This window comes from Accipiter gentilis, chromosome 8, assembly GCF_929443795.1.
Source record: "Accipiter gentilis chromosome 8, bAccGen1.1, whole genome shotgun sequence".
Taxonomy (NCBI): Eukaryota; Metazoa; Chordata; class Aves; order Accipitriformes; family Accipitridae; genus Astur; species Astur gentilis.
Window position 1 is genome coordinate 19,785,706 of NC_064887.1, and position 18,308 is coordinate 19,804,013.

The 18,308-nt window shown below is 35.5% G+C and overlaps 1 protein-coding gene across 3 annotated transcripts in view; it reads left to right on the forward strand.

Moving 5' to 3' along the window:
* FNBP1L (formin binding protein 1 like) overlaps positions 1 to 18,308 on the forward strand; it is a 61,428-nt gene that overhangs the window by 27,559 nt on the left and 15,561 nt on the right. For all 3 annotated transcript variants that reach the window (XM_049808984.1, XM_049808985.1, XM_049808986.1), the window contains exons 2-8: positions 3,076 to 3,191; positions 11,353 to 11,406; positions 12,992 to 13,139; positions 13,537 to 13,599; positions 15,207 to 15,311; positions 15,859 to 15,987; positions 18,097 to 18,243. In XM_049808984.1, the coding sequence (XP_049664941.1) occupies positions 3,076 to 3,191; positions 11,353 to 11,406; positions 12,992 to 13,139; positions 13,537 to 13,599; positions 15,207 to 15,311; positions 15,859 to 15,987; positions 18,097 to 18,243 (762 nt within the window). The remainder of the gene's footprint in view (positions 1 to 3,075; positions 3,192 to 11,352; positions 11,407 to 12,991; positions 13,140 to 13,536; positions 13,600 to 15,206; positions 15,312 to 15,858; positions 15,988 to 18,096; positions 18,244 to 18,308) is intronic.

Sequence of the window (18,308 nt, forward strand, 5' to 3'; positions counted from 1 at the left end):
TATTTTCTTTATCTGTTAATCGAGAGTTCTGTTCTACAGTACATACATGACTTACAGAGAACTTAAGAGGCATTGTCAGTAATTTAATCCAAGGAATCAATGTTTATGTGAGAGTTTATTATAGTGTTTTTGTTTTGAATACAAATTTACAAATCATCTGTACGTTATATTTTGGGGCATCCAACTTTGGTCATTCGTAAGCCGGTTTTCAAAAAAATGCTTGGGTACTTCTTGAAAGTTTTGTTTGTTTTTTTATATCCTTCATACTGTGTGCTTCATTCTAAGGTAATGCATAATATAATTGCTGACCAAAAAACGGCAGTGAACAAACTGATGTTGTGAAACCGTCTCACTCTTCAAAAGAGTGGGCACGTACTACTACTTTTTTGTTAATTCCAGTAAATGTGGGCTAATGGCCCACTAAATTAGGATTTCTGTTATTTATCTAGGAGATCATTAATGCATCCATGAGTAGTTTCATAGATGTCAATAATGGCGGAGGAGCTGGATTAACATAAAGGTCTGCAGAGCAGTGAAGTTACTAATGGGTTTTAATTTTTTTCTTACACAGGATTTACTCCATTCAGGTTGTTCTGTTATGTTCTCTGCATGTTCCTCATACAGGGAGGGAACAAATTTTTTCTTCCCTTGAGGGGCTGTGGAATAATCCTACAAAGCTGTCTTTGCACAGAGCATGCTGTTTCTAGAATCAGATGAAGAGGAGGAATTGAGGAAAGGAGGAAAGAGTTTTTGGCACTTGGTCTGTGATGAAATACTTCTAGTAAAGTGTGAGGGGAGAATAGCATGTCAAATGTACTCTTTTCTATTCTAGTTTCATATTAGTAGCAGAGAATTAATTTTGACCAATAGAGTCCTTTATTTGTTTGAACAAAATATTTGGAAAGCTATCCTCTCTGGTAACATGTTTGGAAACATAAGTAATGCGGTGTTCCGTAATGTTAATGAAACCTTAGCAGCAAATGAGAGCTTTGTGGACTAAAGAGCCTAAGTAGGACAGCAAAGGCTTTGTTCTGCTGTGCGCTGAAGGAAGCTAGTTGTTCTTAATGGTATTGGATGTTGGCTCCATGCCAGAAGCACCTTTTGGAAACTTCTTCTGGATGCCCTGTTAATGCTGTCAGAGTAATTACAAAAATGAATGGAATATAAAAAAGGCTTTTTGAGATTTGCGACGTATTTTTATGCATATATGCAGCAGTAGTTTGATACTACAGCATGGTAACAGTCTCCTTCTTCCCACACACAAACAATGGATATGCAGCTTGTCTAAAAACAAGAGCAGGAATGTCACTTTATTTGACAAAGGATATTTAGTGTGGAAATGTCCAGTTGGTGTGAGGCATCAGAACAATATGAGAAACAGGCCATGGCTTTCTAAATATATTAAAATCTTGTCTTTAGTTCCTCTCCTATCTCTTGGCTGTTTCTATGGTTCTCTGGTGAAACAGATGAGGGAAAGTGGTTGTGGTTTTGGTAGAGCGAGTGATGAAGAGGCAGCAGCACATGGCTGGTAGTGGAACAGGATGAGTGCTTTTGGTTGGCAGTACTTGCATGCCATTGGATTGAAGTGTTCAAGGCACTAATGGCTATGGTTGTTAGTCCATGGTGTAGGATACTAAAGAGTCTAAAGGCAAGATTTGGGAGCAACCTTAATCCTGTTATGTTCTTCTTTGTTATTCTTGTTGATTGTATATAGTTGTGTTGTCTTGGTATCTCTTCTAGTGAATACGTTTTCCTCGAGTCTTAAGCCCTGTAGCATTTTGTGGTGTTTTTTGATTTAACTTCAGATCATCCGACTGCATGTTGAAATTGAACTTAAATTGCTACGACGTAATTCATTAGGTTCAGGCAAGTTACTGAATCTGCAAGACACAGCTTTTGATAAAACACCCCTCAGTTTTTTGTATAAGTTAAATAAACTTTGCCTTTAAATGATTTCTTTAGCTTTTTTTCTTTTTCTACTTTTTATTTTTGAAATCTACTGTGACATTTATTTGGATTCAGTATATACAGGACACAAACTTTGATGTTGCAGTTGCATGTCTTTTTGGATTACTAAGTAACTGCTAAGAAAAATTTACTGTAAATGTTGTCATAAGCTGAAAATCCTTCATTTTTCCGCTGTGGCAGATTTTTAGCATAAAATACAAATATGTGCTAGACTAAAAATACTTTGTACCTTTATTCATTCCTGCCTAATTCCAAACCCCCATGTTTCCACTTTTTTTTTTTTTTTTTTTTTTTTTTTAATTTTCAACTTGTTCCGATTAGTGTATCCTCTACCTGTTGATGAGTACAGGATACAGTGAAAGATTGCTTTTGGAGATTATTTAACATATTAAAAATCCCCCAAGTTCTTTTGGAAGTGTGGTTTATTTTGGACTGTTTCTCTTTGTTTTGTGCCTTTGCTATAACTTTCTTAATGGCTAAGGACAGGTTTGCTTTCTTTGGAATCTTGCTAGAGCTAATCATGAACTGTGTATATAGATTTGCTTAATAAATGTTTCTCATACGCAGACAACACCCAACTTAGTCATGCAGTTATAATTTATATTATTTTTCTTTGAGTGGGTAATTGTAAGAGTGGAAGTAATTTTTTTGTATCCAATGAAATTACAATTTCTTGTGGTTTAAAACTGCCAAACACATCTCTTCTGTGGGACAGTCCCTTATTTACCTAATACTGATCTTTGGATATGTCTTCATTATCAAGGTGGAAAAGATCCACTTTTGAATTCAAGGATTTCTAGGGGGGAAAAAAGACACATTTGCATTGTGAAAGTGATCCAAGACTGCATACAACTTAAAATGCCAAGTATTTAGAGCTGTTTTTACTGGAAGAGGTTAGATCTGTGCCTGCGAGTGCAGCTTACTGTTCTGGTATATGGCTCTGGTATATATGTATACACACACGACCGATTTATAACTTGAATAACTTTTGTCCTCGTAGCAAGCATTCCCTCCCAGCACAACTCATAAATAAATTGTATGTTGTTTCTGGTGCTGCTGTGATTCTTAACTAATTCTGGGTATTTTTATTTCCTTCTGTTTTTAAAGGATCAGTTTGATAACTTGGACAAGCATACACAGTGGGGCATTGATTTCTTGGAGAAATATGCAAAATTTGTAAAAGAAAGGATAGAAATTGAGCAAAACTATGCAAAACAACTGAGGTAAGGATTTTTTCTTTTTAAAAGAATCTTAACAGTTACTTAAAATCACTGTATCAGATGATGGGAAAGTATGTAATGTCATGAAGAATGACCATTTTTCATTCACAGGGTGAATTAGATCACTAGTTCTTTTCATGACAGACAAGTTTTTCTTTACCAGTTCAAAACAAAGTTATCTTTGGGTGTGTGCTTATGTTCTTGCTTGTTTTTGCCTTCTTCCCTGCCTCTCTTCCCACCCACCATTCAAATCTTTGAACTAAAAAGGTTTAAGACTTAAATTTTAAGATTCAAAACAAAACCACAGTCATATTTTTGCATTGACTATCAACATGTTTGTTGCAAAGTGCATTATCGGTATCTGCATTTGTGTGTGTGTATGTTCAACCAGCTTCAAGCCTCTGCTACTAACTAATTTCTCATGTTGAATTGGCAAGAGCTACACTAAATTGTGTTGAGAAATCTGGTTGAAATCATTGAGTAGAACTTGAGAAAGCAGATCTTCCTGTCCTTAAAGTGTGCCCTTTCCGTAGCTGGTCTTATCCCTTTGGGTGAGACTGTAACCCAACCACCTTTTGTCTTACCTCTCCAGTTTACTTCCTTTTGGTGCCAAGTAAAACATCTGTTAGGTCCAATAGGAATTTCCCCTCAGGGATCATATGAGGATTGTACAAGAAGAGTAGCAGCAATGAAATGGCAGAGAAGCACATTCTTCAGAATAAAGTAGGATTGATTTTTACCAAAAGGTGCACACAGTGCTTGAAGAACAAAATTTAAAATAAGACACTCCTGTGAACTTAGCCTTCACAGTAATCTTGGCTGTCTTGCATTCCTCTGGGGATTCAGCTGAAGCTGCTGCCTAGCCCTTGTCAGAAACTGATAGCAGCTTCTCTCCTGTGGTGTCTTCCCTCATCTCGTCATTGGCAAACTAGACTGTCACCTGATACAGAGTTGAGGAATCCTTCCTCATAAATGCAGTAATGAGGTTCACAGCTGAGGGTATGGATGTTTTCTGTCTAGGCTTCTCATTTCCTTTTTGATTTCTTTATCAGTTTCTTTTGTTCCAGTTTTGTATATTCATCTAACATAATACACCATTACTTTTCTGAAGGAATTTTTTTCCTAAAAGGAAATAAATACCACTTTTCTAAAGCTTGTGTAGAAGAACTTCAGAAGGTAAAGAAAAGTTTGAAGAATGCACACCATCAGTTCACAGCCCAGTTTTGATTTGTTTTCAGTTGTCTGTTTAAAAATGGAAATGTGTTTTATTTGCATGGATCTATCCATATCTTTTCCTTAAATAGTATGAACAAATGCCATTTTGCTTAATTATATTTAAAGGTTCATTCCACAGCTAGCAAGATGTGGTACCACATTATTACTTCAGGATTTGACTGACAATAGGAAATCTTCTCTGTGCAGCATTTTACTCTTTTGGGTAAAACTATTGATTTTTCTCAAAGTGTCTTTCAAAAACGAAAGTTATGTCGAGTAACCCTTCTGTCAGATGACTGGACTGACTGTCCACGTGCAGTAAGTATGACAGTTTTGAGAAGCACAGGTCTTGCTGCACACGTGTTGTACCGTGCATGCATGCACTTCCTGCCTGCTGCCAAGGAGGGTCTGGACAGCACCCACACGAGATGGTGACTGATTTTCTGCCAGTAGACCAGTTTGTGAAGTTACTCTTTGATATTCTTGCTTGTGTATTCCTTGGGGGAGAATTGATTGTTAGCAGTGTTGGTAGTGAACTGCCTTGTGGTAACAACTTGATTTCAGCCATTGTTGCTCTTGAGGACACTCACTGTTTTTAACCATGTAAAACAGTTATAAGGCCCCAGGGGAGATTAAGACTAAGCAAAAAAAAAAAAAAAAAGTTAGCCATCCTGCAGCTTGCTTCTGAGAAGTTCTGAGAGAGATCTTGGGGATGGATTATGGTTCTGGGGGATTTTAGTGCTGGCAGCATATGGCCTCTGAGATATTAATATCTCTAATAGAAATTTCTAGTTAATCATCGTTTTTTCCTTCTGTAATGAAATGCAATCTGAAAACTAGAGTATTGAGAATCTCTTCATAATGAAGCTTATAACCGAGATTTATTATGCCCTTGTTTAGTAGATGTATGAACAGTACAGTGAGTGGTCACTTTTTGGTAGTCCTATGGCTCTCTTCGTACTTGGATGGGAGACTAATTAAAAACAGGTTTAATGAGGGAGATAATGCTAGTGATGTAAGGCGATATTTTTTTCTGTCTTGGTTTCAGTGTGGTCCATGAACATCCTGTTGAGATTGTTGATGGATCTTATTCTCATAGACTTAAACCCAACAATGAAAACTTGAGTGAATTTTTCATAACAGTTTTCACAAATTAGAGTCCGTGTCCTGGCAGAAATTCATATTCACTTTGTGTATACCCTTGCATTTTGATAATTTTTATTTTTTTTTGTATACTGGCACAACTTGGTGATTAAACTTTCCCAGGTGCAACAGCTGTTCCAAGTCTTCTAGGAGATAACAAGTGATGCATGTACAGCATATGAGGAACTGTTAGAGTGAACTCACTATATTCTTACTGTATGCAGTTGTTACAGTTTATGCTCACTGAGTAATTCCAAAAATTATAACTTGTGAGAATCCTGTCCAAATGCTGGTTTTAGGTTACAAGTCATTCCTTGCTATTCTTCTTTGATGGGCAGTTCTTGATACTGAGAAGTGTAAGAAAAATTGAAACCATTGAGGAATCCTCAGATGCCTACAGAGGAAAAAAAGCTGTCTAGAGAGCTTGTGTTTGTCTGCAGTATATTTTGTTCTGGAAAAAAAAAGCAACTATAACTTCATTTTTTTGAGCTAACTTAAAGGAAAGTCTCAAGTTGTGTGTAGCCTAGGTCGCAGCTAATGTATAGTGATACCCCAAGGATTGTGAGGGTTATTATAGGCTGTTACTGAGTTACAGGGATATGAATCAGGACAAAAATACTGCAATATACATTGTAGGTTAACAGGTTTCATTTTAGTTATATGACCATTTAATTTGTTCTTATTTTATAACTGGAAAAGATAGATTTAATATGTGCCAAGTTACTGGGCTCTTGGGTGAATTTTGTAATTTGAGTTCTCAGATGCTGGTTTTGGTCAGCATTGTTGCTTAAAAGGGGTGAGGTGAAGGTCTGTTTTGTTTACTTCTACATCATCACACACAAAATAATTCTGGAAGTTCACTCCCTTCTTGTTCTGTATGAAGCATCATGACACTTGAGAAGATGGAGGAGTTCCACTTCCTGTGATGTTAGGCAGTAATGCAAGTTATACCTGCAGTTATAGGTGAAACTACCATGCAGAATAAGATTTCTGAATTTGGTCAGCTTCTCTGTTGTCAATTTAAAGAAAATGGTGATGATTGTTCTTGAACTATTTGAGTGTTTCCCTTTAAAATTGCACATTGTGATCTCTGGAGATGTCTAGTTAATCTGAGCAAATGTATTTTTCATGTTACTTCTGCATACTGTTGTGTATAAGTGTTCTTTTTTTCTAAATACAATATTAATATATGCATATGTCTAGTCAAATTGAGACATAGTTACCACATTTTTATATGCACAATCTTGGAAAACATTATTTAAAATGGATGTAAGCTCAAATGTGAAGTTAGGGATGCAAATTATCACCATATGTGTTCATTTCTCAAATCTCTCTTCCTTTGATTGGAGCTGAGAGTTGACATTATTGATTATTATCCAAATATGGATGTGGCAGGATTTTTTCTAGTGATGTTTCTGCAAGCCAAAACATACGACTTCTTAACGGTTCTAAGGATATTTGGCTTTGTAAACTCAAATTCCATGTTACAATTTTTTAAGATTCATCTTTTCAGTTAGAACTTTTTCTGATGACATGTTCATTGTCATTGTTTTCACCCAGTCCACAATATTGATATGCAATCACTGAAGCCATCAGAACTCTAAAGTATTACTTTACGTATAAATATGAAATGCCTTTAAGTACTTAGTGCTGCCTTGGTTTTTTTTAGTAACTTATGAAAGCAAACTTCAAAGTTTGTTCTGAGGTTCATTTGTAATATGACGTAGTCTGTAGAGTTTTAGGATAAGCAGATGCCACAGTACCTGAGCTACTACCTTAATACAAATTCTACCATATTAATGCTGCTGCTCCTGTTCTTTATGATCTATATTAATTGACTGAAGAAAACTTTGTTTTGAGTTGACAAACACAATTTTTATGCAAATGTCTGTGAAATTTTATGTAGATGTTTTTTATGTACATGACTGTAAATAATTTTCATTTATTAACTAGGGTGCTTTTTGAAACTTCTGGCTATGTGACTGAGGTGGTACTTCTCTTAAAAATCAGTATACAGTTCAGACGGCTGTCTCACTGGTGGTGGCCTGCAACCAATTTATACTGAGAAGAGAGGCTGATAAAATTACAGGAGCAGCACAGTTGGATGTGGTTAGTCCTGTATGGAATCTCCTTCCAGATGGCTGTAAGAAAGAGTGTGGTAGAAGTCTAAATTGTACTTCCACAGAGGAATGAAGTGTCATCAATCTACACTTTTCTAAGGAATTTTCTAGAGCCATTTATCTCGTAGATTTGGTTCAGATCTGATGGTCTGCAATTACTTCTACAGTTTTCTTCTAAACTAGTACAGATCCATATTTGGATCCTGAGGATTATACACACATTTAGATAAATATGTTAAAGAACATTATGCCCCCTTAAAGTGTCAACTGGCTCTTTTGAAATAATGCTTCACTCTTCACTAGCTGCTTTTCAACCTGTGTGTTTTCAAAGATTTAAATCTAATTTATCTGTTTTTTTCTAAGTGTTAGTGTTCACTTCTTGGAAAAACCATTTATGCTTCATTGTTTGCATGAACACTAGCTTTTTCTTTGAACTTTAAATTCTGCATTTGCTTGTTGTTTCATATTTATTGACTTGGGCTATTGTACCTGGTGCTGTTATTGAACCTTAAATCCTGATCACACAGTGTCTCAAGACTGTTTTCCTGTGATCCCAAGGTAGACAAGATTGACTGATGAAACTGACTTTTATTAGGAAAAAGGATTATATGACATTTTTGTCTTCCTAGAATTAGTCAACAGTTGCATTAAAAAATGAAACCAGAACAGAAATCAGCATGTTAGTAAATAATCTATACTTGCAACCCTTCTCTCCTGCCACTTTAAACCGTATGTTTTTAGTAAGTGGTTTCTTTTCTCATTTTTAACACCTCTGAAAATCTTTCCTTGAAAAGGCTTGTGCATGGTTGTTTAGCTACAGCATTGTATGCTTGTTATGCATTTCACCTTCTGAATAATATAATAAGGTGAATTTTAGGAGTTTCCCATTCGTTAATAAGCACTGAGGAGCAAAGCAGAAATGTAAGGGAAAATGAAACATGGGAAAGTTACTTAGCGAAGATGATTATTCTTTTTTTTCCTTGGGTTTATGCATTTTTCCAATCAAAATGTCTGCATTTAATCCCTACAAAGTAGGATGTTACAGTAGGCAGTGGATTCTGGTGATAGCAAAAAGAGATTCTTGTTTTAACTTCAGTGAGAAAGTTCTTACAAAATTTGTAGGTACTTCTTAAAAAGTTAGTGTTTGTTCTGTTTCTTAGTATGTATTCATGTAAAAAGGACTTATCTTATCATGGTTGTTCTTTTTGGTTGTAGTTTCTGAGGGTATGGAAAGAGACAAAGGGCTTGCTATTTCCATACCAACTCCCTGCTCATATTTTGGTATATACTTCATGACTGAACATAATCTCACTACTTGTACTGTCGTACCGTAGAGCTAATAGACTTCCAGATAAATCGATTTGAGAAATTGCACAAGGTTATTTTAGATGAGAGCAGGATTAGCACCCTTGTTTTAATGATAAGGCAGTTCCTAGTTTGTAACAACCGAAGTTACACAGGGACAGTGTGAATGAGATACAAAACATGCATGCAAGATTTTGTTTCATAGTTTTTCTCTTATTCCTCCTCTCCTTTTTTCTGTAATGTTGGGGGTGTAGATTGCTTTTATATAGTCCACTTATTTGCTGCTTTTGAGGAAACCTGTTTTGAGCTATATTAATAATTAGTCTAAGAAGTCAATGGCCAATTGTCTCAATTACTACTGGACAGACAGATGGAAGAATTTTATCCAGGGGCCAATTAAAAGAGAACTGTTAAAGCAGCTCCGCTAGGTTTGCATTGGTTTACACTTAATTTGTTCTTTGAGTGGATGTGTAAAATAGTTTCATTACAAAATATCATCCCTTTACACAGTGCAGGAGTTTGAATGAAGTCTGTTTCATACCAGTTAAAAAACAGAAGCATTCTTTGCATAATCCAGGTCCACCTCCAGAACACACTTTGACAAGTCTTCTCTGACAAGCTTAAGGCAAATACTCTGTCTCTTGAACAAAATGATTTAATAGTGTGCACTTGTTTTGTTGCTTGGGGTTTTTTGTTCTTAAATGGAAGGTATGATTATTTAGAGATGTATGGGGGGGGAAAAATTCCAGTATTGTGTTGCTTCTATTTGTGGGTTTTAAAGCAAATAATTGACATGCATTATTTTCTGCTGAGATGTTAATTCACACTTAAAAATATTACTTTCGTAGTTTAAATGAGAGATACTGTAACAGACAATCTGGTCCACAGTGTAAACATTACTAGCAAGATTTCAATCAGTTGGTTCTAATGTGTGGAAAAGATGAGGATTTTTGTGAGGGTGGGCATTGATATTTAAATACTGCTCTGTTTAATTTGAGTGGTAGATCTGTCTTTAAATACTGTTTGCTGCTTTTAAAAATATCCAGCAACTGAGATGTTTCACTGCTTTGACCTCAAAAAGCACAAAGGTTGAGGGTAAGCAATTTGAGAAAAATCCTATGTCTTATCTGTTTTTCTTTCGTACAAAAAAGGATTATTTATTTGCTGTAAAATGATAAACTCTCACAGGGAAAGGAAAAGAACTGTAGTAGAGTTGTAGTTTCAGGTTTTGTGTTTCATGGAAAAACCTGACCATTTTGAAAATTGCTAGAATAAAAAATGCAACCAGTTGAAGGTATGAACATTCAGCTCCTAAAAATGAGGAGGAAATTACAGATATTTATTTTTCAAGACTGACATGTATCCTGTTGAATTTCAAGAGTTTTAAAAGATGTCACTGCTGTCAGAAAAATATTTTTTTAGGTCAAGACAGAATGCTGTGCTGGAAAAAATGTATACTCAGAAGTTTAAAGCAAAGGTTGACATACAGGAAGATAAGAATTTGAAAAAATCACTGGACGCTCTCTCCTCTTTATCCCTCCTATCTGTAAAATTGTGTGGCTTCATTTCATGTTCATCACAGGATTTGGCGTATTTGTAGCAATATATGTAACTGCAAATTCTCTGCAGTTCGTATAAGTAGTGTATGCCTGTGTTCTGCTGTAGGGTGTAGAGTAGGTGATGTGGTTTGTATGATTCTTAAGGTGCTGTTTCTGCATTGTATGATAAGTAAATGAGTTCATATCAGTGTTTTCAGAAACTGGACTGTGATACTGTGTGAAGTGCTGGTCCCGTGGATCGTCTTTTAGGGATTTTTCTTGGTTTCTAAAAACCTGGTATTTTACAACACTGGTCGTAGGGCAAAATGTAACATCTTTCCTGAAGAGAGATGTTGCCTGTTCTGTTCTGGAAATATCCTCATTGAAGATTTGGAGATGCTGTGGTTAAAACCTTTGAGCTGAATGTACACTCAAAGCTTAATTCAGGCATGGAGTTTTGTGCTTATAGGTATAGCATACAGTGCGCGCTATCTATATGTTACACAGTGATCATACATGTGCTTTTTTCTTGTCTGCTAGCTTCTTTTGTGTGTGTGAAAAGGATGCTAAATGAAGAACTCATTATTTTATGTCTAGTCACTGTGCAACAGGGGTTTTAAAATACAAATATATTGTTCTAGGTCAGTGACTTAAAACTTGGAGTATGCCATAGATTTCTGCCTTGTGTTACCTAAAGGACCCTTATAAGATGACAGAGGGAATAGATTTGTTCCTTGAAGTCATTAAAAAGAAATAATTTGTTCATGCAGTTTTCTATGTATATGTCTTCTCTTCTCAAAAGAGACTCTAAAATAGCATCTTTTTTTTGTTCTTCCCTAATAGAAATCTGGTTAAGAAGTACTGTCCTAAACGTTCACCCAAAGATGAGGAACCCAGGTAAAAACGTGTATTTCAAGTTCTATGTATAAGAAACAAGGACTACAGTATACTCTGTCCTTCTATGGATTTTTTTTTCTTTTTTTTTTTTTTTTTTAAGATAAAGCATGTAATTGGCTAAGACAACAAAAGAATTGTGCTTGGCTTCTTACAGTTCTGCTGTAATTCTTAAGCATGAAACCTGAGGTTAATTCTATTAGTATTTTAAAGTAGTAAACATGGCAGGTTGTACTTGCTCCGTTCCAAATTAATCTTTAGCTAGCTGGACGTTTGAAAGCAGAAGTTTAGTATGCTATGTACAGTCTAGTAGGTTTGGTTTTTTTGTTTGTTTTGTTGTTGGTGGTGTTTTTTTACAGAAAAGCAATTTTATGTCCTTAGGCTGTGTGGTTTTGCTTAGTTTAGAGTTTCTCAGTGCGTTTTTGTGGTGATACAAATGCAGCTATACATTTGTATGCTGAGACTTGAGTGTACACAAAACTGTCCTGTTTTTGGCAAGAAGAGCTCTTAAACTACTGTCTGACTTTGACTCCAGACGCAAAATAAATGGATGTCTAACTGTGGAGGAGCAATGTGTACTGAACAATTTTATGATTATTTATCAGAGAGGTGCTTGTTTTGCTGTCCATGTCCATAGCCATTTTTTAATTTATTTAGAAAAAACACAGTACTTTTTTTTTTCCTTTAGGGATAACTCTTATGAAGGCAAGAAAGTGGGCAAGTTTCAGGCTGCAGCCAGAGCACATTGTGCACAGAGTGCCTGAGAATTCACACTAGGGTGTCCTCTAGCTCTTTCGACTATTTAAAGATCCTGGACCACAGGGAGTGGGATTTCTAGTGCTAGGGTGGCATTTGAATTCCCCAGAGCCAAGCCTACGGAGATGGCAGTATTCCACAGTTAAAAGAGAGAAAGATGTATATTTTAATGTGGTGCCTGTTTTTTTGTTTGTGTTTTTTTTTTTTTTTTTTTCTTTCTTCCCTTCCACACACACTTTCTACCCTTTGCCCCTCCTCTTCCCCCCTTTTTAGTGCCAGCCATAGTGGCACCTTACTTCCAGCCAAGAGGTGGGCAGGCAAACAGGCAGCTGTCTCCAGAGCTGATAGCAAACTTGTTCTGTAGATCATCCATCGGGATGCATATGAGTGGTATGATTGGCATGTTCCACCCTCAAGACTACCAAGCTCATCATCTCTGCAGCAAGTTCAGCCTCCAAGCCTAGGGACGTATGTATCCGTTCCCAAGCTCAGGCCTCTCAGTTGGCAGCTTAGGAGATACCACTATACTACAGGGCTTTCCAGGTAGTATTCTTCTTCTTTCTTTTCCATCCACAAAAATCCATATTCTTATAAAATGTATTTGAAGAGACATTGCAACATATAGTACATGCTAGGCTTAACGTAGGCTTTCCCAGCTTGCATTTCTACTATAATTCAATGATCATTAAGATAAGGTTTATTGTAAAATATGTATGATTTTTGTTTTTAATTTAATCAGGAGTACAGACTGTACTAAAAGAAGTCCACTTTAAAAAAATAATCTGTCTCACTTTTTGTATATGTATGTTTGTGTGTGTGTGCTTTCTGTCAGGTTCACTTCGTGTATTGCCTTTTTTAACATCCTTAATGAGTTGAATGACTATGCAGGACAACGAGAAGTAGTTGCAGAAGAAATGGGACACAGAGTGTACGGAGAATTGATGAGATATTCTCATGATCTAAAAACAGAGAGAAAAATGGTAATTTCTGTATTTTGATTTGATAAAAGAATATCAAAATGGATGTCTTCTAATAAATTGATTTATTTGTTTGCCAAATTTAATGAACTTGGCAAAAAGTAGGTTTTGCAATACATTTACAAAACACAAAGTTAATCTGTATTTTTATGTACTGGTTTACTACAGTTAGTAAACCTAAGAGCTGAAATTTTGGGAGACGGTGCTTACTAGTACCTTTTTTGCCAGTGTTATTTTCAGTTGGGGTACTGTTCTTATATGATTAGTAGTGTCTTCCAAAGAGTACTGGTAACTTGTGGGAGATAACTGCACATCATAGAGTGTCAACTAGAGCAGGGACTAATTAATGTTAATAGTACTAAAAAGATATGTAAATTAAACTTATTTGTGGTGGTTTTAGCATCTTCAGGAAGGGCGGAAGGCTCAACAGTATCTGGACATGTGCTGGAAACAGATGGATAATGTGAGTTTGTGTTTTGGGTTTTTTTTCCCTGTCCAACTTAATAATATACAGTCTGTAAATGGAACTGTTGTCATCTGTCTTGCTTAGACTTTAATGTTAGCTATGTTTCTGAATGTCCAAATCAGACTTGGTAACATCCGAAGTACAGTTCAATGTATTTGGAGTTCCCTGTTAAAAAAAAAATCTGTAAACAGTTTTTGTGTGTGTGTTTGAGTAAAGCCTTGGCTTTTATCCAGCGTAAAGGAATATGTTTTTAACCCAGGTGTAGTCGTCTTTGTTTGCTTCTCCACAGGCTACTTTTTGTTTAGAGAGTAATTAATAATGACAAATTATATTTATATGAAGATGAAATCTTAAGTAATTGTATTTGGCCTGAGTTTGAGGGCTTGTTCCATGAGGTCTATTCAAGAATACTGCTATAGACTATTATACTTTCAGGAGGTAGAATTACTTTTTAACAGAGTAATGCAGGAAGTGAATGTCTCTAGAACAGATTATAAGCTCCTTTTTCTTGAGAGACATGGTTTTAAAGACGAGAAAATATAAAATTCAACAAAGTGTGCTCAAGATGCCTTCTGATATTCTGCTGGCTTTGTGTCTCAGAACTGTATTATATCTTTGATCCAGATTATTGTGAAACAATACCAAAGAGGTGAATTTCTATTTTGTTGTTGTGGACCCAGATAGGCAATGTCTTGTTTCAGTGTCATGTCAAAGAGTTTAATTTGTGGTCAGAGGATCAGAGTAGAAGCAGATGTGGTAGTTTCAGATGCTGTCAACCTACACCAAGATAATTCCCAGAGTTCACCTCAAACAATCAGTTGTGTTGTGTGCACTGTATTTACTTGAGTGCAAAGTCAGTCTTTTAAATGCGTACAGCCTTTAAGAGATACATTAACCTCAATTGCCTGACTTTGCACTGAAGCAGGAGAGCAGGGCTCACACAATCTCTGTTGCCAGTTTGACTTTAGCGATACTAACTTCTTGAGCTGCAACAGTTTTTCCAACAGTAGTTGTCTTGAAACAGCTGCATATATTGAAGATCAAGTACGTGCAATACTGTTGTCTGTGCTGCTTACAGCTATGCCAGTTGATATGAATACTGATGATAATGGATGGATATGCTAAGATCTTGTGATGTAGATAAATCCTTCAGACTGCCTTCAAAATAATTTAGTTGAATTTATTCAATTAAAATTGATCACTGAAGAAGGGAACTGGAAAACTTGAAAACTCATGCGAGTTCGGGTTTAAGTTTTCTGCCCTCTAACTTTTATTTAGGTTATTAAAGTCAGGCTAGAAAATGGACTTGTCTGTTTATAATTAACTGTGGATCTTTGTAATAGGTTATTTTGTATTTTGATTATCTGATATTTTATAGCATAATTACGGTTGTTTCCTTGCTGGTACTTCATGGAAATAAGTTTTAAATAGAAAAGTTGAAATTTTTTGAGACTTGGTTTCTGTGAGAACAATGTCTTTACTTAAAGGTACATAGTGAATTTAAGATACTTAAATGGAAGCTTTGATATTTAGAATTCAAAATTACTGTACAAAACCAAAAGAGGATAGTGGCTGTTGAAGCAGTAAGTTTGTGGCTTTTGTAGAGCAAAAAGAAATTTGAGAGAGAATGCAGAGAGGCAGAGAAGGCACAGCAAAGCTATGAAAGACTGGACAATGACACTAATGCGACAAAGGCTGATGTTGAGAAGGTAAGAGTGGTGCCATTTCTTTCTTCACTCTATTATAAAAAGTATTTTATTCGCATGTTTATTGTCACTACTGGAACAACATTCTTTGAGTGTACAAAATTGTGTATAAAATATGCTTGCTTATTATGTGCAAAATCAAAGTTACAGTAAAACATAAGGCAGCACAGAGAGGGAGTATGCTTCATTAGTCTCGAGGTGATGCTGTTGAGATGATGACTATCTTCCTTAAACAGGCAGGCTTATTGATATTTTGGTATCTTGTGTTATATATGTTCAGTCACTTCTATGTTTTTTAGGATATACATTTAAGCGACATGGCTTAAGGGAGCTAAAATGATCATTACTCTCTCTGTATATAACAAATTAGGTCTGTAGTCTGTCACTGTACATGAAGTCTCACATTCTTTTTATTTCAATTATAAATAAGGATGCCAGTTTTGATAACTTGTGTTTAGTGTTTTTGCATAGTTGGTAAAATAAGTTAAAATAATCCTGTGTGTCACTGAAAAGCACAAGACATGTTTGAACTGTAACACTTTCCTACTAGGCTAAGCAACAGTTAAACCTGCGCACACATATGGCTGATGAAAACAAAAACGAGTATGCTGCACAACTACAGAACTTTAATGGGGAACAGCACAAACACTACTACATTGTCATTCCTCAGATTTATAAGGTAAAATAATTAACAGAGAAAGTATGTCTGATCTTCTAAAGGAGAAGTAGATTTTAAAATTTAAAACTTTATTTTGGGGATTTTAGTGGATAATTTTATCAAGAAATTAGCGTGATCTTGATACAACCTGCATTTTATCATGAGACTTTCTGCTTACAGTAATTATGCTTAGACTTATAATGAAAATATTCTGTTGCATTTTCTATGAAGATTTTATATTTTCTATACTGTTTAAATATTGCTGAAAAGGTATGGCAAAATAAACATTTGAGGCATCTGGGTGAGAGCAAACATTTAAAACAATCATTCCAATAAGGTTTGATCACTAGTTTTTCTGATATTTGTGTGTGTGTGTGAATGCTTTGACTCTAGCAGATGAAGGAAAACATATAGCTAACGGTGACTGTATAGTTTAATGTATCTCATGTACAGGTATAAAATGGGTTGATTGGAGGCAGAAATATTCCTTCCTTCCCCCCCTGCCCCCATTTGGTCATTGCTTCATCAATATTACCTGCAATCCACAGAACTCTCTAAAATGGTAAAAAAAAAAGTTAAAGGTCAAATTAGATCAATACTTTGCATCTAAAAAGGGGATTTTTCAAGGTGCTTCATGTAACTATTAAGATACTTTTTAAGATTTTTTCAAAAACAGAGACTTGGCAAAACTATTTTAAAGTAAAGTAGTTGGGGGGCCTCAGGTGAGGGAGAGTTCAGAAGTGTATTCGCGTGTACGTTGAGCCATTTGGGAGAATACTGTGACTGTAGAAACCGATTCTGAGACATGGAGTCGAGAAATAGAAAGTGGAAATAGTGACTTTATTTGAAGCTGTACCAACTTAAGAATGCTTGATGCTTTCCAGAAGCACAAGGGAGTTCATATTTTTGAAACGTACTTACTAGAAGATCTAGGATTCACAGGAGAAAATTGCATTGGCTTATTAAAATTTTTTCTAGTATTTCAACTATTAAGCAGCGCTACAGTAGATCTCATGTTAGCATACTGATGGAGGAATTGCAGTCAACTCCCAGGAGAAACAGTTCGATCATCTTTGTTTGTAGCTTGGACCAGAGTTTTGGTTTATTGCCTTTATTTCTCTAGGGTTAAAATCTACTATCATTGTATGATGTTAATTAAGTTTTTTGGAATCTCCAGTAAGAGAGTCTCTTGGGACTACATTTTTATTATTTCCTTGCAAGTATTTGGTAACATTCTGTGGGAAAACCTTGGGAGAGGGATTTAGTAGCATGGCTAGGTTGTTGCTTTGTTTCAGAGAGGTGAAATTGGATGCTGTTTGAGACATCTGCCTTTGTTAGAGTAGATACAGGAAAGATCCAACTTATCCTGTTTTTGATAACCTATTGATACTCTTGCTTTTTGTTTTCTTTTGGGTTTTTTTTTGCCACTTCCAATTAGGCGAAAGGTCCAGGGCTATTATCTGAATAGTTGTTTCTCTTTAATTTGTTCTTTTTGTTGTGCTCCAGTAGACTTTTATTACAAATCTTATGTAATGGTATTCTTTTCTTCGTTTTCTTGCACACTTCTAAAGGAAATGGTTTGTATTTCAAATCAGAGAGCATGTCTTAACAGCATATAACTTTAATATTTCTAATTCTTCCTAATTTTTTTAATCGTTGGTCTTTATTGGAAAGTGTAAAAATAAAAGCAAGATAGAGATATTTATCACCAGAGAGAAATTGCTTGGAACTAGGCGAGAGTTAGGAGATGTATAAATAAGTAAATTTCTTTACTGTAGTTTTCATTTTTGCATGAAACAAGTATTTGTAACTAAATAGGTGGCTGTAGACACTATCCATGTGCTTTAAAAAAGAATAATGAAAAAGAAGTCCAGTCCTTTACGTAATTTTTAAAAATCGGAAAGTGTCAACTCTTCGCAATTAGTGTTCTGGGCATCTTAAGCCTATGTCTGAAAGGACTTGATTTTTTTTAACTTAATTATTAAATTCTGTTTTGTTAAGCAAATAAAAATACTGGGAAAGCACAGAAGTTCTGTACTATACTGTGGTGACCACAGTAACTGCATACATCAGGACCAAGGGAAAAATCTGCAAATAAAAGCTTTATTTTATCTTACTTTGTGCTTGCAGCAACTTCAAGAAATGGATGAAAGAAGGACTATCAAACTTAGCGAATGTTACAAAGGCTTTGCTGACTCTGAGCGCAAGGTTATTCCGATTATCTCTAAGTGTTTAGAAGGGATGATCCTTGCAGCAAAATCAGTTGATGAACATAGAGTAAGTAAAATTGGGTGACTTTTTAAATGTGCATGAGCAATTTAACTGATATGGAAGCTGCAGAA